At 41.4% G+C, this 24120-nt stretch overlaps 2 protein-coding genes and 1 long non-coding RNA gene across 5 annotated transcripts; 2 read left to right on the top strand and 1 right to left on the bottom strand.

Moving 5' to 3' along the window:
• Positions 1–1469: 1469 nt before the first annotated feature.
• Positions 1470–3579, top strand: LOC106644624 (2-oxoglutarate and iron-dependent oxygenase domain-containing protein 3). The gene is made up of 4 exons (XM_089592047.1): positions 1470–1720; positions 1943–2380; positions 2455–2608; positions 2682–3579. Exons 1-4 carry the CDS (start codon positions 1611–1613, stop codon positions 2958–2960), a joined length of 981 nt encoding a protein of 326 aa, XP_089448173.1. The 5' UTR covers positions 1470–1610; the 3' UTR covers positions 2961–3579.
• FASN1 (Fatty acid synthase 1) lies at positions 3580–23880 on the bottom strand. 3 transcript variants are annotated; one of them, XM_014360235.2, is made up of 11 exons: positions 20996–21278; positions 20404–20563; positions 12794–13062; positions 12349–12702; positions 10759–12237; positions 8993–10683; positions 8452–8908; positions 7654–8017; positions 5156–7583; positions 4821–5057; positions 3580–4729 (listed from the first exon to the last, which is right to left on the bottom strand). In XM_014360235.2, the coding sequence occupies exons 3-11, from the start codon at positions 12900–12902 to the stop codon at positions 4628–4630; spliced, it is 7221 nt and encodes a 2406-aa protein (XP_014215721.2). In that variant the 5' UTR covers positions 12903–13062; positions 20404–20563; positions 20996–21278; the 3' UTR covers positions 3580–4627. The 3 variants fall into 3 exon arrangements, with proteins under 3 accessions (XP_014215721.2, XP_089448172.1, XP_014215720.2); XM_089592046.1 differs by lacking the exons at positions 20404–20563; positions 20996–21278 and adding an exon at positions 23694–23880; XM_014360234.2 differs by lacking the exon at positions 20404–20563.
• On the top strand, positions 21518–23380 carry LOC106644625 (uncharacterized). The gene is made up of 3 exons (XR_001339139.2): positions 21518–21803; positions 22591–22749; positions 22858–23380. It is a non-coding gene; the product is annotated as an uncharacterized LOC106644625 (long non-coding RNA).
• Positions 23881–24120: the final 240 nt, after the last annotated feature.

Here is a 24120-nt window from a genome sequence, read left to right as displayed (position 1 = left end):
GAATATAGGCATATATATCTCTATCAACATATAATTAATAATTGGAAGTCATAGTACGTAATTCAACAGATCGTTAATTATATATTTATTGATTTTGCTTCTTTCAATTTGACGTTTATTACTTAATAATTTGAATATATTCTTGGCAGTTCAGTTAATATATATGGATAAAACACATACCAGGTTAATTTAGTTTAATGTTTATAGATTTTATAAAAAAACGAGTTTGCCAAAAACATAGGTCAAAAATTATGAAAAAAAAGCATTTTTAGAGATTACGGCATAAGTAATAATACAATTTAAATATAAATAATAAAAAAACACCACATTAATGTTATGCTATTTTTCGATGTAAGATTATAAAAAAACTAAATTTCATTTCAAGAATATTTATGTGGTCACTTTTATGTAATATGTTGTTACCAAAAAAACGTAAAAGACCATCAAGTCAGTGACTCATCGAGTATGTACCTACCGACAGTTTTAGTTTACTTAATTCAATAATACGTATAAGTGATGTAATGTAGGTGTATAATCGGGCATTCATTTAATTATAAAAATTATTTTTAAAAAATCGAATTAATTCCTGAACATAATTATATACTTTTGACTCAGTGTCAATTAAGTTCGTTTAGATTGAACCGAACTATCGAACCGTCATCAGTCATTGAAAATAAACGTAGTAAGTATAATATTGTTGCATTAGATATAGCTGTGGACTTAGGTGATGCGATATCTAAATACCTTCTTGAAGATACTTTCCAATAGGAATTAAGTAAGAAGGTTCTAAGATTTCTGCAAAAAACTACGTGCCGTTATAGGTATATATATATATATATATATATATATATATATATATATATATATATATATATACTAAACCAACCACTGTCGCGCGTATAAATATGTACGTACAATTTGAAGCCGCCACTCCCACCAGAATTGAAAAATTTTATTTTATAAACCAGCCGCAACATAAACTCACGGATAGAATATAAAAGTTTGTATCACTAGGTGCCATTTGCGGCAAGATGAAAATTTATCTTCTACTATAAAATCGACCCTGGATCCATTTTGTTAAAGGTCGTATTTCAAGTAGAAGATAAATTCTAATCTTGCCACAAATGGCACCAGCAGTACAAATTTTTATTTTCTATCCGTTGGTTTAAAATACGGCTGGCTTATAAAATCGTACTATATGGCACTACTGTAATTACCACATAACTCTGCACCAGAATGAAATATAACAAAATAAGGTATTTCGGATCTTCACGAATCACAAGATTTTCAATTCCAGTGCATAGAGATATACTTTCGAATAGGAAGCGGCTGGTTTAGATTTTTGACCACTTCGGGCCTCAGTTCTTATTGGTCTGTACTTTCGTACCATATAACTTTTCTTCGAAGCGGAAAGAGTTAGGTATATGGTACGGCTCCTGTAAGTGCAGGAACGCGAACTGCGAATCAGATTAACAACAATAATATAACATGTGCTACAATTAGGTATATTTAAAGGGACTTGTCATTTGGGTAATTGGACTTTAAGGAAGGCCAAAGGGATGCAGGATTTGAATTTAGCAAAAGTTTAAAGTACCTAGCAACATTTAACAATGGTTCAGGAAACAGTGAGGAAAAGAAAAAACGATGCACTAACGGAAAAGAAGCAGGCCACCAATGATAATAAAACTGAAAGTGATGCCGTCGAAAATGAAATTAAACCGTAAGATACCCTCTGCTATTTTTTTATTTTTGCTGATTTATTTAATTGCAAACTTGAAAGTAAACTTTTGGATACTTAATGATCGAGGTTAATGACTAAGTTTTAACCTTGATTAATTTGATATTATAATAATTATTTTTTAATATTATCATGAAGTTTACATACAGACTGATCTTATTTTGTTCATTGTCTTATTGTTTTTAATGTCTTTCAATCAAACAGAAAATATGGGCCCCACGTCACTTTTTCCTACCAAAAAGTGTGGACTCGCTGCGTATTGATCTTGGCAATAATGTTTATTGTATGGTATCAAGGAAAAAACGGCAAGGAAATATTTTTAGCTAAGCAGAAACAAGTTCTAATCAATCGTAGTGTCAATGTCGAATGCTCCAACGATTACAGAAATGAGATGGAAAAATTTTCTGGATGTGTTCCTAAAAAGTGTGGCAGAGTAGTCTCTGACAAATTAGTCTCAGGCTCTGAAGTGGACGTTCTCTTGAAATTGGCTGAAAATACATTTAAACTTGCTGGATCTGATGGGGGTGCTAGCATCTTAGACTTACAGAGCGGGGCCTTGAGTAAGGGCAGTAAATTTATAAATGTCTATGCTCTCGATGAGGCTCAGAAAATTTTTGATATGACTGATTTTGTCATTTACAAGTAAGCATTTGAACGTGTATTTCATCAATAAATTTACATGTTATAAAGTTTCTAACAAAAATTTATTTTTTTAGAGTTGTAAAAACAAAAATACAACATGCTATAGCTAATCATTTTGGTATTGATGTCAGCAAAATTCATCTGACAAAGCCAACATTTTTTTCACAAATAACTAATCTTCCTGCCAAGTCAATACACGATGAATATTGGCATCCACATGTTGATAAAGTGAGTTATTCATCAATTTAAATGTTCAATATTTATTGTATTTATTTTCAATGGAACCTCTTATTTTTTGCAGGAGACATATGAATCCTTTCACTACACATCTTTGCTCTATTTAAGCGACTATGGTAGAGATTTTGAAGGTGGCAGATTTATTTTTATAGACAGTAACAATGTTAACACTACTATAGAGCCTCGAAAGGGTCGAGTTTCAATGTTCACGTCAGGTAGTGAAAATTTACATGCAGTTGAAAAAGTCACCTCAGGAACGCGTTACGCACTTACTGTATCGTTTACATGTGATAGTCAGTTTGCTGTCTCTGATCCCAACTTGAATTTGTTGAAACGCACGTAAGCATAATATGTTTAAGGTTACTAATTTAATGTCGGAATGGACCTTAAATTTTGAATATTGCAGTGATATATGAACTATTCGTTGAGTGAATTACGAACGTTGTTACCGAGGATTTCGATTAACATGACATCGTTATTATCATTTATAAACATGATAAAGTATTATTGTGAATGTTAGCATTTAAACATAAGTATTATTGTGAATGTTAGCATTTAAACATAAGTATTATTTGTAAGACTTACAATGCACAAATATTTTTTTGCATTTACTTAAAACGCAATAATTTATAATATTGCAATGTATATTTTCTAATTCCAGAGTAGATTAAAATCCCTTAAATCAATCCATGATTTAAAAATTTTAAGCATATTTAAGGAGATACGAGCTTAAAAAAATTAATCGTAACTACTCCCAAATAGATTCGTTGAATGAAAAAATGAATCACGGTCTTTGACGGTTATTGACAGTTTTGTACAGTATTTAAAAAACCACCATACGTCTCAGCTGTCAACTTATAAATTTTTTTTCTTTTTTTTGTGAAAGAGGATGAAATAATCGTTCTGTAATATTATGTACTTAAGCAAAAAATAAAAAGGCAATTTGTAAACAGAATGCAAAATTTGTTTCTACTCCATTTATTTATGTATCTACAGTAAACAATGTACACATTGAGTATACACCTTAAAATAAATATACAAGCGTGTAAAATTCATTTAACATATACAAGTTTGCTTTAAAGTTTATTTTTTTCACAACCAAATAATCTGCAATGTGCTACAATGTGTTGCTAGACTATTCATTTTAACAGAATTGGAGGAAACATTTACTTGAAAAAAATCGTATTGAAATGCATCTTGAATAAGCACAACATCCAAGATATGATTTCTCGTAATTCTAATAAATCTTTTGGATGTAAAAAATTCCTACATCTATATCTTTCGGTTTTTGATTCTCTTCACAGTCATATTTAAGCTCCTGCAAGACATTAACTGTTTGAAAATAGTTTGTACTGATATAACGCAACTTACAGTACATGCATGGAAATTTAATAAATATTTACTGGTAATAAATACACTTTTAGCCTCATACGATTTGACAATGACATTCTGTACACCAACAGGCTTAGATAAATCGTAAAACAAAATTAATCTCTACTTAAATTCTTAAAGGCTCGGAGCAAAAGGAGACAAAATGAGAAATATTCAGAAAAATCTCCTCTTTTTTAACACTACCTTATAAATAACTTCAAATTAAAAAAAAAACTAAGCTTTACAATGCCTAATTTTAAGATTCCTTTCTCTTGTTTTTCTATATCAAAAACTTGTATTATTTTTCTTAATTTTTTAAAAATAGTCTTTTGAATAGAAAATTATAGAAAAGCAAAAACTACTCTCGACTGGATATTCTCCTGTTTTTTCAACCATAATCGTCAATATACACTACACAATAGTGAGAGAGCGTGATTTTTTTACCAAATGACAAATGTGAAACAGGATACAAGAGATTTCTTTGAAAAGAGTCGTTCATACAGAAAAAGTAAGTTTTCCATTACAAACAGCCATTTTTAGGCACGACCGCTCAACAGGAGTGCCTTATTTCTTAAATGTAAGATTTTAGAAATCTCTGCTGTGTTAGTGAATGTATACAAGTTGAAATCTGCTAGGCTTTTATGACCTCAGTAGTTCTGCTATTTTCTGAAGACTTTGACCAGACAGTATACTTCTGTGGTTTCCCAGAAGTTCTTCTATCCTAACGTTCTGTTTGCAAATCTGAAAATAAAATTAGCGACTGTTATTTTTCCCGCATACATTGTTTTGTATAACAATTTTTTTTTTTACAGTAAGCAAGTCTTTGCATTACCTTGGACAGTCCATAGTCAGAGTTGAGTGAAATAAAGTTGTCCTGTGCTTTGAATAGCGCAATCTGGCCTTGGTATTTACCAGCTGGTTTGTACGCATTTGCAGCTTTTAATTTTTTGAAGAATAAAATTCCAGCCTCCTTTATGTCTTCGGCGTCGAATGGCGTAGTGCCTATGAGATCTAACATTTTGTTAAACATTTCTTCGTCAGATTTCACGTCCCGAAGTTCATAGTACGCCTGAAAATATCAATAAATCGTTCAATTTACAAGAGATCTTAAAAAAAAAAAAAAAATGATGTATTTTTCATAATAGATAAACTTGTGACATTGCGCACCTTCAAGAAACCGACTGTCGAATTGAGCTGCCTGATAAAGAAGGCAAGGGCCTTTTTCAAACCGTCATCTTCAAGACTTTCGGTGATCTGTTCAGCTTGTTTGCCAATAGTCCTAGTGTGCAGCGTGATGAATTCAGGTGAACCGTCAATCAAGGTAAGATTGACGGTCTCGCCGAGAGTCTCGAGCTGCAGAGCCATTTCGAAGGCTACCAGGGCTCCAAACGAGTAGCCGACGAGCGTGTATGGTCCTTGCTTTTGCACCTCCTTCATCATCTTAACGTTGAACTTGGCAAATTCCGGGATACTTTCGAGTGGAGCGTCCTTCGTGCACTGCATACCCCAGACTGGCCGCTCGAGCTCACTGGCTAGCGATTTTAGGGATGCAATGACACCCTCGATGGCTGATACGACAAATATCGGTGTACCTACGGCTTTACGTGTCTCGAGCTGAATGAGCGACTGTTTTGGCACAATCTCCGCTCCCGAGATCTGGAACAGGAAGCCGTCGTGGCTGCCAGGTTCCTCGGCCACGGGCGCAGGAGACTGCGAGCCATCGACCACCGGCTCCTCGCTGGTTGAAGAGGCGAACTCTTTAAGTTTGGCAAAAGTCAGCCCCCGAATCTCCTGCGGGCTGAGTACAATGTCATAGTTTCTCTCGAGCGTCTGTTTGATTTCTGTTCCCATGAGCGAATCCATGCCCAGATCGGCGAGGCTATTGTTCGGATTGACCGTCTTGACGTCCTTGATGCCAAGGGTGTTTGCCACGGCTTCAAGTAGCCCAACTTGGTTCCCTGCATCCATGGACTTGTGCTTCTCAGCGAGTACCAGGGACGAGAGAACAGGATGCGGCTGCTGCAGGAACACGTCCATGGTGGCCAGGCAGCTTGGCATGCGCTGGGGCAGAGTACCACCGATTTCCGTGTCGTTGTCGCCCATCGTCTCCAAGATAAGACCGACGTCACCGATGGCTCCCCACTGGATTGCCAGTCCGGGCAAGCCGAGAGCTTGCCGCTGCTCGCAGATCCTCTCCATGGCTGAGTTGGACAGACCGTAGTTCGTTTGGCCGATATTGCCTCTGCCACACGAGACCGAGGAGAAACACACAAAGTAGTCTAGCGATGGGCATAGTTTTCTCGATGCCATGTCCAAGTTCTTCGTTCCGTCTACTTTGGGCAGAGCCACTGCTTTGAAATCCTTTTCCTCGAGGTTCTCTAAAAAGTTATCCTTCAGCACAGCAGCCAAGTTGAAGATGCCGCCAACGGGCGCGCACCTGCTGGCCTGGGAGATGAGTCGCTCGGCACCAGCGAGACTTGTAACATCCTCGGTGGAGATGACAACGTTGACCCCGGCCTCGCGCCACCTGCGAGTGCAGAGCGACTGGTAACCCGTGCGTATTCCCGAACGCGACGTTAGAACGATGTGCTTGGCTCCGCGGGTGATCATCCAATTGGCGAGCTCGAGGCCAAAACCTCCAAGACCACCGACAAGGACGTACGACTTTTCGGGGTTCATGTAGGTGCGTGGGATCGAGGCGACGACCTTGGGAGTCGGATGAGTGACTTTTTCGGGCTCCTCGTCTCGAATCTTCAGAAGGACCTTGCCGATATGCTTGCCGGTAGCCATGAATCGGAAGCCCTGCTCGATCTGCTGCTCGCTGAACACGGTGGCGGGCAGCGGTCTGACGGCTCCGCTCTCGATGCCTTCGCTGACAAGTCTAACGAGCTCCTTCTTTTCGGGACAGTCGGTGTCAAAGAGCGCGTCCAGCAGAATGCCGTGGAAGGTTGTGTTCTTCAGAAAGACTGACATTCCGAGGCCGGTGTTCTTAGATAGGTCGAATTTGCCGATCTCGAGGAAGCGGCCGCCATTGGCCAGACACCTCACACTCGCCTGAAGCTGCTCGCCAGCCAGGGAGTTGAGTACGAGGTCAACACCGCGCCCATTGGTTTCGATGAGTACGAGTTGTTCGAAGCTCGTGTCTCGAGAGTTGCCGATATTGCGGTCGTTCAGTTGGGGGAATGTCTTTTTGAGGAAGTCTCTTTTCTCCTGGGAGCTCACGGTGGTGAATACGGTGCAGCCCATGTGGAGGGCTATGGCGATACTAGCCTGTCCAACGCCACCGCTACCGGCGTGAATAAGGATGCTATCACCTCGCTTCATGGCACCCCGCACGCACAGGGCGTAGTAGCTGGTGGCGTAGACGACCGGGATGGTAGCGGCCTCCTCGAGCGACCACTTGTCCGGCACCTGCCACATGAAACCTGGATCGGCTAGAACTGTCGTGGCTAAACCTTGGGCAGCGACCATGCCCATGACGCGGCGACCGCTCGAATCGCGGCCAGCAAACTCCAGACCTAAGATACAGTCTTGATTAGCCAAATCGCCTGGCAGAGCGTCTGCGTTCAATTTTCCGGTGGCCAACATGATGTCACTGTAACAGTGCCAAAATTTATTGTAGATGAATTTTATTCACGTGGAATATAATAATAACAAAATCGTACCGGAAGTTGAGTGGAGCATAGTAAACGCTGCAAAACTCTTTGTTGGGGAATTTTTCGGGTTGGTAATAGCTGAGGGGGCCTTCGATCCAGCGTAAACTACTGAGATCACCTCTGGTGAGAGCATTGATGTACGCGTGCTCGACGTGCAGAGAAGATACATCACTTTGTTGATCGAGCCGCAGATGACGATAGCAGCCCCATTGCTGGTTCTTTAGCACATTAGCCATTAGTTGTTTGTCGAGTTGCTTGGAGTAATAGGGATCAGAAAGTGAAAACTTTGGTGCATTCTTATCTTGAATAAAAACGTAGCGCACGTTGTTGCCGCCATCCTCTTGACGAATGCAAGTCATCAGACCAACAAGACCTGAGCATGAAATTTATTATTGTAATCAATGTCGCAACTCATTGAGCTTATTTAAATGTACAGATACTTGAAAACTTGATTATTTTCGATTCTGATTAGATAATCAACCAAAATTTTCAAGAGTAATCAATATATTGTCTCAAGTAGTTATCTGCAAGTAATTCGATTGACATATTTAGTGATTACAACTGCGATAAAGTAAAATTTCAATACAAGTGTAATTAAAAGTCTTTCGAACTCTTTTTCAAACTGTCCGTGTGTATATTTGTATCAAATGAAAAATACGGATTTGCAATTCACAGTTGTATTACTATAGGTTCAAGTCTCGATCTCTACCTTGTTGTGATTTTAGTGAATAAACTTAAAGTCCATACATCATCCAACGAACAAATAAATAAATGAGCGAATGAGGAAAGGAGTCAACTTTTTCTTACCAAGCGTCTCTTCTCCTTGACTGACAAGCAAAATTTTCTGCTGTTCGGTTACAGACTGTTTGAGAGCCGCCTTAACACCCTCGAGCCAAGAAAAGTTTTTCTCGGAGATTTGAATGATTATTTGCTCGGCAGGTCCTGCTTCGCTTTTCTTCAACAGCACATAGCTTTTACCAGGCACAAACTGTTTTCCAACGTAAACTAAGCCAGATTTCTTGACAATGTTCATAGTGACGGAGCCAGTTTCCTCAAGAAGGACGAAACCACCTATTTTAAGAGAGTCGCCAAGGTTCTTTAGGATGGCAGTCTTGTTATTGCTGATTACGTCAGCTGCTATTACAATGTTCAAATCTTTGCCAACCGACGAAGTCTGCGGATCCTTTGCTAAAGTTTTGATATCGCACTGCTTGACAACTGTTGCGTATGTGTCGGGAGAACCAGTAGCCAGCTGATAGTCTACCTGTAATAAGAATTTTATTACTTATAATTTACTTGAATGGTACTTGCGTAGAAAAAAGAAAGGAAAAAAAAATATTCAACTTACACTAAGTTGAGGCTCGCCGTACAAGATATCCAGGACAATTGGCGCCAAGACAGCTTCGGCACTCCTCTCTCCGGCAACTTCGACAACTTTTAACTTGACACCGACAGAGTTTTCTCGGGCAGTTTGCAACAATACACTGAGGGCATGGACCTTAGCTTTCTCTGGATCTTCAACTAATACCTGTGAATTTTCGTACGGCACAAAAGCGTATCGCTCGTACTTGGGTGGTGCACGATTTTGTTGTCTCCGTGGAGCTAGAGAGGCCTTCATATTCCGCAGCTCAACACCACCGGCTTTGATGACTCCAATTTGGGGATAAGAGTATACCGGCAGAGCTTCTTTGTTCTCCCCAAGACCCTCGAGGAGCTGTGCGTGAGCCAAGGGATCGATGACAATTTTTTGAAGCCTAGTGGGCAGATACAAATCGCGCGTATTCTTGCCAAGTATGCTGAACTGCAGCATGGTGTCGATGAAAGAGATCCAGTTTCCAGCCCAGGCGAGTTTACCGACTGCAGCACGGTTGTCGGCCCCAACGACACCCTGGAATACTCCAGTGTAATCGTAGCCACGCAAACGCAGGTCCTTATACACGTCGGCCTTCTTTAATTCGAACAATTCTGGCTCGTTGGAAACAGACGGGGGCTGCAGACACAGCAATTCCTTTTCCACGTTTTCGGGAGCGCGAATCTTACCGGTCACAGCTACAGAGTTGGCCTCGGAAAGCTCGAACTCGCCACTACCGTCAAAGATATTGATCAAAAATTTGACCGGGCCCTCCTTGGGCATGATCGTAGCTCGGTGGAAGCTGACGTCTTCCAATACGACCGGCAATTTTTCTGGATCGACGTTCCATAATTTGGCAAAGGTCTTCCAGACGAGAGTGAGATAACCAGTGGCGGGAAATAGAACTCTGCCGTCGATGCAGTGTCCAGCCAAGTAGGCGTCGCGCTCCTTCGATAGATCGATTTCGATGACGGTCTCGCCCGAACGGTTGGACTTGCCGGAGAAGTCAGCGACGTCCCATTGAATCGAATGGTCCCACTTGACGAGAGAACCGATCATGGGAGTGCCGCGACCTACCGGATAACTGATCGGCGGGTACAACTTGGCCAGTTGCGGCTGTGCCCCAGCGTTGAACATTTTACCAAGATTTGTCAACAAGAATAACATGTTGTTCGAGTGTTCCCTCTTGTGTAGTCCTACGTTGGTGACAGTGGAGGGCAGCGATCTCTTCAGGATTGCCTGGAGCAGGCAGTGAGGCGCGATTTCGATGACGATTGCATTCTCGGGTACGCGGGTCAAGGCTTCTTGGAACAGTACGGGTGACAAGAGATTGTTCACGTGGTAGGCTGGCGAACTGAGTTGTGCAAGAGGTGTATTCCACGCGTTCTCTGGAATAGACGTGGAGATCCACCTGGGAGTTCTCTGCTTGGGAGATGGAATGATTTTCTCGAGACTGGCGCGGAGTTTGGGTCCAGCATCGGCGATGTATTTGCTGTGGAAGGCGACACCAGAGCTACTCACAGCTTTTGCAAAGATACCTTCGGCCTTGAGTTCGGCAATGAATTTTTCGAGGGACGGCAGAGGGCCGGAGATGGAGACCGAGTCGGCTGAGTTGTGGCAAGCCGGAAAGACATCGGATGGGCAGCGTCTCTTTGCTTCGGCCCAGCTCAATCCGACCGCGGCCATACCTGAAATTTGTCATTTACAAAAATTATAAAAGATACAACAAAAGGCTTGGAAAAAAAAAAAAAAAAAAAATTTACCCATATTGGTAGGCAAGCTAGAGTCCTTGATGGATTTTCCTCTCCAGTAGGCAGCCAAAACAGTCTGTTCGACCGTGAAAGTTCCGTCCGCGTAGGCACAGCCGACTTCTCCGACCGAGTGTCCAATGATGCCGTCCGGCTGAATGCCGAGCAAAGTGAGAAAATCAACGAGAGCAACCTGTACGGCCGCGATGGCGACGAAACTGTTGAGCACGTCCTCGTAGGTTTTTTCGTTGGCGTTGAGTATGAGACTCATGAGATCGATACCGAGGGGTTTGAGCGGCTCGGCGCATCGGCGCAAACTGTCGGCAAAACTCGGGATCGGCAGGAGCTCCTTACCCATGCCAGCCCATTGTGTGCCCATGCCCGAGAAAACGTACCACACCGGTCTATTCTCGGCGCCGTGCACCAGCTCGATATCGCGCTCCGGAGCTTCTCCGAGGATCTGATAACCGCGATACGAATGGCCGGGTATGCTTCGCGAGTGGATGCTGTGCATCAGCGACACAAATTCGTCGTCCTTTTCGTTCTTTCGCGCCTCGTCGAGCAAAAATCCGACCGCCTCCTCGGTCCTCCCGGACACCACGAGCATCTTGGGAACGCTACCTTCGAGGACCGGCGAGACCTTGGGCTTGGGATTGCTGCGCAGCAACAGGTGGGCGTTGGCCCCGCCAAAGCCGAACGAGTTGACGGCGGCGAGGCCACCGTTCCAGGACGTTGGCTCGGATATAACTTTGATACTACCGTCGGACAGCGCGGGTATCTCCATGTTCGGGCTGGTGTAGTGCAAATTGGGTGGAATGACCCCCTGTTCCATGGCCAGGAGGACCTTGGCGATGGAGCAGAGACCACTGGCCGGCTCCGAGTGACCCATGTTGGATTTGACCGAGCCCAGCAGCAGGGGCGTCGTGGGTTTTCTGTCTTTGCAAAAGAGCTCGGCGATCGAGTTGACTTCCTGGGGATCCCCGACCTTTGTGCCCGTGCCGTGAGCCTCGACGTAGGCCACGTCGGCCGGATTGACGTTGACCTCGGCGTACACCTCGCGCATCAGTCTGTTTTGCATGGCGCCGTTGGGGAACGTGATGCCCTGCTCCTTGAAGCCGTCCGTGTTGACGCGCGAGTTGACAACGGTGGCGTAGACGCGGCGGGCGTCGCGCGACTTTTGCAGGTAAAGAACGACAGCCGCCTCGGAGCGGACGTAACCGTTGCCGGAGGCGTCGAAGGCCTTGCAGGCGCCGTCCTGCGACAACATGCTCAGCCTGTGGAACTGGAGAGAACTCGTGGGCTTGAGGAGAAGGTTGACCCCGCCGACTATGGCCGCGTCGCATTGGCCGGTGCGCATGGCGATGATCGCGTGGTGCAGTGCGTACATGGACGACGAGCAGGCCGTGTCGAGGGCGAAGCTCGGACCACTAAAGTCGAAGGTGTACGAGAGCCGGTTCGGGAACATGGCTCGGCAGCAGCCCGTCAAGCCGTAACCTGCACGGGAAACATTGTCAATAATGTATTTGCAGCCATAATTAATCTATATATATATATTAATGTGTACAAGTGAAATGGGAAAAACAAAAAAGGGGACGTTATATATACCGTTGATTTTGTCGGGGTCCTCGGTCCAGAACTCGTCGGACTCGGAGTCGGAGACCCCAATGTACACCCCGGTCTTGGTGCCCCTGATCTCGGCGGGATTGATGCCCGCGTCGAGTATGGCCTCGTGGGTGAGCTCGAGGAGCATCCTGAGCTGGGGGTCCATGACCGTGGCTTGTTTAGCGTGGACACCGAAGAAGGTGGCGTCGAACGAGGCGAGGTCCTTGAGCTTGCCGGAGCGCGTGGGTAGCCCGTAGAGGCCCGGGGGCCAGCGCCGGTCGTCGTCCGTCACGAGGTCGACGCCCTCGAACAGCTGCTGCTTGAACTCCTCGATGTTCGCCGACTCGGGCAGCCGACCTGCGTCATTAATAGTTGTTGACATTCGTCGATTTCTCCCAGGCGATTGTTTGAAATTTCGCGTGGACAAGTGATAAAACGCAATACGCACCAGACATTCCCGAGATGACGATGTCGTCGTCGAGGCTGTACAGCGGGCCATTGGCGACGATCGGCTCGCGCACGGGCGGGCTGTTCATGCTGTCGAACCTGGCGGGCATATTGGCCGTGACTGATGGCGATTATTCAAACTTTGACTTTGGCTAACGCTCCTGTGCTATATACGGTGATGCTGCCTCCGACGGAACAACCTGGGCAATACGTGTGAATACGTGATTTTGGTCAAGTAGTTGGACTCGAAAGCCTCGCGTGGACAGCAGACTAAAACATGTAAGCAATAACCCACATACTTGTCAATTAGGTATTCACGTGCCAACGGGTAGGTAGGTAGGTATTATATGTTAGAAAAGAGAGTTGTTCATGTCCCTTGCATCTTCTGCTGTTCCATTCATCATATATAATATATATATTATGAGTAATGACTATGTATAACCATGCTGAATATTATAGCAATTTTTTTTTTTTTTTTTTTTTTTTCAAAAATAAAAGTAAAAAATTGAGATTCTGTCGGTGCGGCTCGTCCAACATCACATACGAGTTTAATTTCGCGTGCAGGTACATAAGTAGGTATAGGTGAATGTAACGCAAATTAAGCGCATCGAGCGAGCAGTCCAGCGGTTGGTTGGCTCGCGAAGAGCGACGTAAGTAGGTACACGGCTGATTTGCGTGTTGTCAATTTCAAGTCTTGGGCTATGCTCGTACTTATTAATAATGTCGTATTTATGCTTCCGGATTTGCGGCGAATGTGAGTAGTGCAGTACAGGTAGGTAGGTTATTATATATAGCCACTGGCTGTAATAGATAGATCGCGTATTTATTTCCTTCGAATGAGGCATGAATTATGGATTCCCATCATCTTGTCATTTTTTTTTTTTTTTCTTCAAAGCAACTTGCAAGTAATTCAAAGTAATTCAGTTCCGCGAAAAAAAAAAAAAAAAAAAAAAAAAAAGTTTACGTATGTACGTACCAACAACTTGGAATGTCGCGAATTGTTTTACAAATTGAGCAAACGACAGTCCCTATATGTATAAGTATACGCGTACAGCTCTCGTATCAGCTTCAACACCGATTTATATGTATAAAATTTTTCTCCCTCTGATATTTTTAAAATTTGTCGTCCAAACCTGCCGCATCTTAAGATAAATATTATATTTGACCATCGCAAGCAAAAGAGGCGGAAAAAAGTAAGTCCGAACACTCGTGACTATATTTATGAGTATTGTATGGTAGTGCTCGGCACGTGAAAGTTGGGCGGGACAAAGAAAAAGTAATTGCCGTGGTCGCTACTATGATTCGTTATACATGAGTAATAATAATATTATATACATAATATACTTGTATGGTGCTTGGTTGTGAAGAGTGCGCGCACTGCGCGAGATCGAGGCCGCGACAATTGCACGGAATTGAAACACAGTAGTGCAAAGGCGGCAAATAACATAGGTATATAATATGTGTATATACTACTACTACACCGCCTAATTCGGTAATCTCAATTGGATTGGCCAAAGGGTAAACCAATTTTACAATCGAGATTCAACAATAACTCGCTCACTCACTTGGCTGATGGTTATCCTTACAATACAACATTATATGCCGCACTCTATCTTAAGTAAGTACATGCATGTGTACGTATATGGGTGTGTGTATATAACGTGCAACTTATAGGTGGGCGACGGTCTTGAAAATCCAAGGTACTTTAGCCCCACAAGATACTTATAGGTGCGCATCAGGTGTACTTACTTCTGAGGCGAATATACTTATTTCGCGTCATTAGCGATCATGTGATTGAGAGCCTGCCAAGGTTCGTGGCTTAGAATTATTTGGCTATAATTATTAGCTAGTTGGGTGCGTCATCGTTTCGGCAGTGGATCATCTCTTTTCGGGCAACGCACATGTCTGAATTTTTTTTTTTTTTTTTACCTCGCACCGCAAGTACCGCTCGGAATCTCACGTTCATACTTGGGTCGATGCTCAATGTGCATCGCGCGGTAGTAATGCTAAAAGCCCGTAGATAAACCAATTAATTAAGAAATTTATAAAATGCCGCCTTGCGTCAGTAAAAACGCACTAAATGCTTTTTTTTTTTTTTATATATATATAGCTGCGGGAAGCATTTAAAGTTTTTTAATAGGTGCCTATACCCGGTTACAAAAAAAGATGTACAATAATCATGCGGTGTACGCGCACATCGGAATTTTCGTAATTTCCTGCGGGTCGCCTTGAAACCCGAGATACCTATAGGTACACCCGTTGAATCTGCGACGCGATACCGACGCTTAGCCACGCGCTTGACTCGTAATAATAACAAGAAGAAAAAGGAAAAAAAAAAAAAAAAAAAAAAAACAAATGAAATGAAATGAAGTAAAAGCTAAAGTACGTAGAGCTTCCGCGATGAGTACAATTATATAGAGCAAACGAGTATAGGTATACGATTTATTGTTCTACGTGGATGTAAGTAGTACTTATACTTGTTTCTCTCATCCGTTGCACACATCGAGTCGTAAAATTTTCAATTCCATTGTCACGAGAAGTACGTGCTACTTACCGCAGTTTAATTTTACGAGGAGATAAAACAGAGTTGAAAGTTTATTGGCTCGTCGCTTTCGATTCCCCTGTGAGCGTAAGTAATATATAAGCAGGTGAGTCGGTCTCGTGTGACAATTTTTCTTCAGAAAAGCATAAAATTTCTTCAATTCGAGTCTGTTTGGAATTTTTATCATTTTTTTCACCATATCTTTGTCAATGTTACGTCTGTTCAGTTTAGGGAAGGTCTTGGGGGCACTGTTATCGTGGTTCTAACGGCCCGAGTCTCATCAAATAATGAGAATGATTTTTTTTCACCCATAGCGACGTACCGGACAAATACTTTATTCGACATCATGATCAATCGTACACGAGTACCCTTGTGTGGTACGTATAGATAGTCACGAATTTCTGTGGAGAATCGCGTGATGCCCGTCACTCCGAAGCCCAATAATAAACTCTCGGAGCTACCGATCAGCTGCTCGCGTCGTGTCCACGCACGCGTTAAAATACTCTCGCGTGAGTTACTTATCGGTGGGAGGAAAAAAAAAAAAAAAAAAAAAAAAAACAATACACGCGCGATACAGCGATACTTACCGAGTTCGTGGGGGATGGGTGTTGGGAAAGAGGGAGACAAAAAATGCCACCCGCGTGGCGCATCCATTGTTCAGCGATTACACCGCAATCGGAATTTCTCTGGCGGCTCTCGTCTTCCGATTCCCTCCTCGCTGGCGAGCAAGCAATTATTCTTTCTCCACCCGTGGCGTGGTTTTGACTCGTGCAAGACGATAACAGTGCACACGTTTACCTACACGAATGCAGATGATTGACGTCCACCGGCTTTTGAAGAGCTCGTACGACGGAGCGCCGATAAGCCATAGGAGCTTTTTTTTGCTTTTTTTTCTTTTTTTTAACGCCTTCGGCGCTCATGAATGTGTCGTCGAGTTTTGGCACCCGCTGGTGAAACAATTCGTAAACACGCGCTCTCCAGGAATTGCACTACCGAAATCGCGCGATGCCATTTTACTGTCGCGTTTTTTATGGTCACCATATTTTGGTCGACATGTACCTATATATAGGTACACGAAAAACGCGACGATGGGGCCGAGTAGTGCGCGAGCAAGTGAACGGCGTACTTAGGCAAAATTGTCAGTTTGGTTACTTATATCGTGACAGATATTACAGCGATAGTAGAAGCTATGGGTGCCGTCAAATTACGCATTTTCAGATGATTTTGACCGGCGTAGCGAGCCGAGTAATTTTTTTCCCCGTCAAACCCCGCGAAGGCCAATGGCCTCGGGTCGTGTTTCACACATTCGTGAAAAATGTGACTTGATTGGGTTATTGCTCTTCCACTGAGAATCCAAGTCTTTTCGTGTAAAGTAGTCATTATTACTACAACTGGATGCTGTTACTAATCAAATAAAATGTGTTTGATCCATCAGCTAAATTATTTTATTGAAACCGTTTTTGAACCATATTCGTAAACGAATAAGACTTCAATAATTCGTAGAGGGGAAGGGAAAATTAAAAAAACAGACACGTGAAGCGTGCAAAAAATAAATTTGCATTGCTCTTGACCTTAAACTTGCCTGGCATTGGATAACGTATCTAAGTCGCGCGTCGTCGCAGTAGGTACTGCGTGCCGATTACGTCATAAGCTTAATGCTGCGGAATTTTATTGCAATGTTAGACAGAGGGGGCATTCATCAGCAACCGATCCACGTTTTTTCTTCGATGTATATAACCTATCGATGCATGAATGCAACAGGTGATATTTCTTGAAAAATCTCGAAAATTCACACGTTGATTTTGAAAAACTTTTATCTTCAACGTAAGAGAGATTTAGAAGTTCGGCCAAGCTGTTCGTGGAACGGACGATTTTTGCATCCTCAAGGGACGTTTACAAATTGAGCAAACACGAATCGAGCCGGCGTTTATTTATTCGATTCTTCGAGCTACGGCCTACGGTGTTGTTGTATGATTTTTACTCCAAATAATGATTAACATTTAATTCACACCACGACAGCCGAGTAACACTCCATACTATGGTTTCTTCTATACGGATAATGGAAGATGAATTACTTGTTCTTCGTGTTGTACAAAGTGACAATATACGGATTAAAGGAAAAACGTTGGTGACACCGGTACATTTACATATAGAAAGACGTCAACGAGCCTTCTCCCGATAAGCTGTTTCGATTGTTAGAAATGTATCATCGATGCTGTTGTTTTCAAAATTTTTCAAGACGCATCTTATTAAAGTTACCTCAAACTTGACGACTTTGGTTGTTTCGAGCATTTTTTTGAGACACGTGCGCACGTGTGTGACATTTTCCTCGACATTTTCATTAGATAAACGAAATGAAATGGTGAAATCGCTATAAAATACGCCCGCCCGGTGTTCACATGTACCCATTTACTTGTATTCATACAGCATTGGTCAATGTGATTTCGAATTCAGCTCAACAATCGTCAATGTACAAATTCACGTTTCGAAATTTTGGTTGCCGTGGAAGTTTGAAGCTGCGAGGGAGATAATAAATTGTCAACATTTCACACCTATTGTATCCACGGGTCTGGCTCATATGTTTTATGTATATATGTATACTTTTCAGTACTCAGAAGTGCCCGTAACAGGGTTAAGAAGCAAGAGGTTGCAATAAAATAACAGCCTGAATCGCTTTTGGACTACTTTAAATTTTTAAAAATTATTCAAGAACTTAAGCAACATTAAAATTATTGGTTTTTCGTATTGTTTGTCATGAAAAAAAAAAAAAAAAAAAAAAAAAATGTTCATTTTGGCATTTTTCAAACTTTAGATAATTATTATCTCGGAAAGTATTAACTTTGTAAATTAAAATTAAAAAGTGAAAATTTTTTTTTTTTAATTGTTTGAACAATTTTGGACCAGCTTCTACACTAGGCAACATGCAAACGGCTGGACTATACACGTGTCAAAAGTTCATGACAGTTTCAACCCTGGAATTATTTATATGAATAAAAAAAGCAACGCTAGACTATTATCGATTAGCATGAACAGCTGTGAATGTACTTATAATTAAATGGCAAAGCCATGTCAACTTAACCGTCGTTGTCGCCTATTTGCACTTTGCCTCCGCTCAATCGAATATACGGCGTGAGAATTTAGTACGTGTGCCGGGAACGAATATAGGTATCAGGCAGGTTAATCGAGGAAACGTGACACGCGTACTGGTACCCATACTATAAGGAACATTAACATGACATGTATATTGTATTACGAGTAGTGGCCATCCAATTAGCGATTACTTATTTCCGAGCGCGCGGCGCTCTTTTGACTTTTCGAACGAGCTGTCACGGTGCAAGTCCGCTTTTATCGAAAACTGCTACCAGTTGTAACATACAAAATCGTAGTCGAAGAATTTTTTTTTTTTTTTTTTTGTTTTTCATCACTTTTCTATTACGTTCAGTTACTTGAATTATAGTTAATAATTGAACGAAAACAAATATTGACAACTAAATAGACGCACTCGCATTATTACGCACGCAATACTTACTAGTAGTTGTAGCGATAACCCCACATTACCATAAAAAAAAGTTATACTAACACGGGATCGCGCAAAAATGTAAAATGTATGAAAACAATGACGTGTACTTCTAGTGCGGTTCATTTATTGGGTAGCTGTGCTGTGACGCAGTAGAGGAATTTAATCATCATAGCATTCATGTTCAGCAACCCAAATAGTGTAGTAGTAGGTAAGTATATTGGGATACACGAAGTAGTGCTGATGTTTTTGATCATTTATGATTATTTACTGCACATGCAGTGCAATTTTTCTTGCAGCCGGCGATAACTTTTATCACCTCACCTTGACCTTGCTTCTATAATATATATTTTACGTTGCGATAATCGATTTTACAGCGATAGCATGGAAAAAAAAAAAAAAAAAAGGACGAGAGACTACTATACCATCATAATTCACATATGTACACCCATTCTTTTCTCCCGCGTCCTCTTATTACCTTTAATAAGTGCAAAATTATCGATTCAAATACACTTGTTGACAAAGAACGAGTGATGTATTTGCAAATAAGTGAGTAGTCACCGTTTAATTCGATGCATATTCAAATTTTGTCACGATAAGAATTGCGTTCATTAGTGAAAGTAACGACATTAGGTAGTTGTGCTAGGTACTATTGTATACACAATGTAAAAATAAATGCAGCATGTCAAATAAGAAAACTTTAAATTATTAGCGAAACCACGAGGAAAATTTGCACCGGGCGATGGCCAAACAAAATACTCATCTAGAGAGCAAAGTGAAAAGCAGAGCCATAAAGGGCCGTACTTATACATTGACGCTCCGTACGAGTGTTGTATAACGTCTAATACTTGGTAATATCATAAAAGTAGACGCGACAAACACAGCTTTCACGAATTGAATTTCGACACTATACTTACATGTACATGTGAAATAAGATATTACAGCTTTTGTATGTGTGGTTTCAAACTTTTGGGAGAAGAAAAATGAGGAGCCGGGGTGGGGGGATATCTCCTTTTCCCGCATAGCTTGTATTTCTATACCTGACCCTGGAAAGAGCGCTGTGGGGCGCATCCCAACGATTCTGGTAAAATACTTTGGAGAACAGCTACACTACTCATCTATATACTTATACGGGCTGGAGAAAAACTCTAGTCGAGTTGTATGTATTGTATCATAATATACATATGTATATGTATTATAGTCAACTTTGGCTCCGTTAGATTCTTTGGTCGAATTAAGACGTACTATACCCATAAAAATATGGCTGTTTACTAGGACTTCCTGTACAACATACATGTACTTACTTATGTAGAAAGTTTTCGATGTGCATTCGATTGGGTGGCAATTTATTTGTTACAGCAAAGTTCATCGAACGGAAAAGAAAAATGTATAAACATACCGTAAAAATGAATCTACAATTTTGTCCTGACTATTCGGACAAACGTACACCATAACAACTCATGTACGTAAGTAATCTATATCGTGTCATTTCAAATAAACATTAAAACAACAACAACAACAACAAATAATGCAGGGGTAACTCTACACACACCTGTCGAAGCCGAGAATTTTGGGCTCCTTGTACTTATGTAGGTACCCTACATGACAGCTTCGCGATCAATAACGCATAACGACACTATCAGCTGGTCGGTAGGTATATAGTTATATGTAGATGATAATAGGTCTATGGATGCCGCGAACGAAGAAATAACCTAGAAAATAAGTAGAAAATGAGAACATTTGCTGGAGACGAGCGAGAAAGAAAGAAAGTGTGAGCCATACTAAAAGCCGAACGGATGCATGTGTGTTTGTGTACCGCACTCTCTAGCTTGTTTCATTAGGCGCGGCTGCAACGGGCGCGTGCACGGGATTATCAACTTACGTGCCGGGTAGATGATTAATTAAACTTATTTCCTGAATTGCGATATTGAGACGTTACGTTCAAGTATGTACGTATAATGCAAAGGACGGACGAGGAACTGTCATTCTACGTACTTATTTGCAACAAATGGGCGCGCGGATGAGCGTCAAGAGCGTAAAATCAATAAACTAAAGCTTATATGTATACCGGCGTTATACTTTTATTATATAAATATAGTAACGTGTAAATATTTATGATTCATAGGTGTAAATATATAACTCACCTATCGCGTGGACTCGCAGGAAATTTCCGGGCAATTGCGTTCGGGGGTTGCGTCAAGTTGTACAGGTAAAAATAATACACGTATACGTTGTCAACTAGGAGTCGGAGCACGCGGTTACTTACAACTGCAGCAAAAACTACTTAAGTATACTTTTTTAAAAGAATGTTCTTCGTCGGCCAGCGAGCGAAGTATCAACGTGTCTTCCTTAGTTTCGGAGCTGCAGAGTTCGAGGATAAACCCGAGTAAATAAAGCGTAGCCGAGCGCAGCTCGCTAAGGACTGAAACTGGCCGAGTCGCAGAACGAACGAACGGAGAGCCAAGTCACGAGAGGTATACCTATATATACGCGTGTAGCTGTGCGCCGCGCGCCGCGTGAGAGAGAGAGAGAGTACTTTTACACACAAAACTACAAAAGGTAGATGGGTAACACACACAACACACGCGTCACGTATTAGAGTATTAGATAGGTATAGGTGTGGGTATATAAGTACACGACAGCGGACAGAGTGGATATTTGTACCTATAGGTAAGAGAGTATTGCTAGAGGATCTGGCGGTGCCGTGCCGCCGGCTTCGTGGTCTGATGTCAGACCATGTGGTACCGACCAATGGGGGCTAGGTTTAACTGCACGCCTGCGCAGTATATATACCTAATCTTATTCATATTGTATACACAATTGAGCGAGACGGAGAAAGAACAACGGTCGTCGTCATCGTGGCGCAGCAGCAGATGATGAACAAGGGTGGGGGAGGGGAAGAAGCACGCGGCATCAGGAACACGAACTACATCAGGAAGTGAGACACGGGAGGTTTGTTTATATTTTATATAAGTATTACCCGATGATCGAGAGACACGTGCGTTGTTTACATATACCTATCTCTTACTACATGTAGGTATATACTTACCTACTTTTGGAGCCACGCCACATAGGAAATGTCATCATTCTTACTTTTCAGATTTCATTTTGTTAATACTTACTTACAGTTAAGTAACCGATTTTTTACATAAGTATGTTTTCTTTTACTTTAACGTTACATTGTTGTTATAACTGTTATACAAAATAATCAGACGGATCAACCGCACAGATATTTCGTTTTTGGTCTAAAAGTATAAGGTACTATGTAACGAACGGTTACAATTATTCGACCTATACTTAAGTATCTTCGAAAATACTTAAATGCTTGAAATAGATGAAATATTAACATTTTGCAAGTAAATTTTGTACCTACTTAATTTTAAATCATGCTTCAACCGTTCAAGTCCGCGTAATCGGGATACCATCATATGGATGGAACACGACCACCTATATTATCGCGCGTTGGGAGCACAAACGAATCTCCTCTTATACAGGTACTTCTTGTCTTACACCCTTTGGTGAAAACGATGTGTCAGAAAGTGTCGAAAACAAACGCGATTACTAACTCGTATCAATTTACGCTCTGTATAATTATACAGTTAACGGAAAGATTATTTCGTCTGATAAGATAAAAGCGTAAAGCGCATGTATTGCTCATCATCATAACTCGCAGGTTCGCGGGTTGATTTTTCAATTAAAAATGTTAGCGATTATAGCAACTCTTTTTTTTTTATTTTAGGTGATATTGGTAGGTACACACAGCCAACAAGTTCCGTAAAGCTGAATTAAGTACTACTATTCTCCTCGTCATGATTGTAAGCAGGGCGCGCCGCGAAGGTCGAATGGGTCTAACCGAGAAGTTCTTCGTATCAGTTGACTTATGCATCCATCAGCTATGGTAAAATAATATTATCGAAATAATAATCAATTAGTGCGATCGATGTAGATTATGTGTTGAATAGCATATACCTACCGATAAATTAATTAACAAAGCAATTTTTTTCAGAATAAAAAAAAAATAGATTTCGCCCCTTGTGTACGCGTGTGTCTCCTCCACTACGGGCCTTAGGGACCTTTGTGGTAACCTTGGACGGATGTGTATATATCAGTGGCAAACCATGATTTTTCTACCGAGTAAACAAAAAACGCCCGAAGTGAAAAAATTGAGCTTCGACAGTAACATAACTATAGATATTTAATTAAAAAAATCATATATTCAATAGTAATTGCTCCCTTCTAAAGAACACCAAGATACTAGTTTAGTTTATGGAAAAGGAGGTGCCCACTTGGACATGGAGGTATAATTATATTTTTTCTTAAATTTTGTTGCGGAAGCGTAAGTATTTTAATGTATTGGCGAAATTTTAAGAGCAAAAAATGTTTTGTTCGCTCGGCTCATGAATAAAACCGCATAGTTACCGCCACAAATTTTGAAGGAAATAATGTTTTCCGAGTTAGCATCTACGACATCACCGCGACTGAATTAGCATAATGTTAAAGAAGTTCTGCATTGCACCGATGTTACATCAATGGACTAGCCACAATTATTCATTCTCTGTGAATTAAAAAAAAAAAAAAAAAAAAAAAAAAAAAAAAAAAAAAAAAAAAAAAAAAAAAAAAAAAAAATTGAAAATATTTTTTAGGTTACCTGATTTCCCAGACATTTCATAAAAATGTCTTGATAACATGAAAATAATAGGCGAATTAAAAAAGTTTTTTTTCGTAGCGATTTCATTATTCAACTGAATGTATGCATCTGATGACCAAGTGCGGGGGGGGGGGTAGTAACCAGAGCTATGACTTTTGAATCGCGCTTATGTCGTTGATCTTACTTTTTCTTACCGATAGTGCAGCGAACGTCCAAAGTTGAAAAAAAAAGTCCAAGATATCATCCGTCACTTTCGATGTACGCGGCTGAATGTCATCCAAAACTTAAAACTGCTACATACTGGCTACTGGAGCTCAAGACGAATCTCGTAGTATTTTTTTTTCTCGCTCTAGACTTATTACGAGAATATCCTATTACATAAAAATATATCGCGCATATATATAAGTAACACTGGTGGTGAAAAAATGTATGTTGTGCTCATAGATAAGTAAAGGTATATGTATATAGAGAGGAAAGAAAAGCCGCAGCGCCAGCAACATCCTCGGTGTGACGAACATGCGATGAGTGGCGCGATCGGACCTTTTCCCCCTCCAGAGTAAATCTAAAGAAAAAAGAGAGTTAATGAAACGAAAGGAGGAAGGGAAGTGTAGAGGCCCACAC

The sequence above is a fragment of the Copidosoma floridanum genome, unplaced genomic scaffold (assembly GCF_036245765.1).
Source record: "Copidosoma floridanum isolate Cflo_tuat_1 unplaced genomic scaffold, Cflo_Japanese_pri ptg000014l, whole genome shotgun sequence".
In the NCBI taxonomy this organism is placed as follows: Eukaryota; Metazoa; Arthropoda; class Insecta; order Hymenoptera; family Encyrtidae; genus Copidosoma; species Copidosoma floridanum.
The sequence above is the reverse complement of the archived record's forward strand: the minus strand, read 5'-3'. Positions and strand labels throughout refer to the sequence as shown.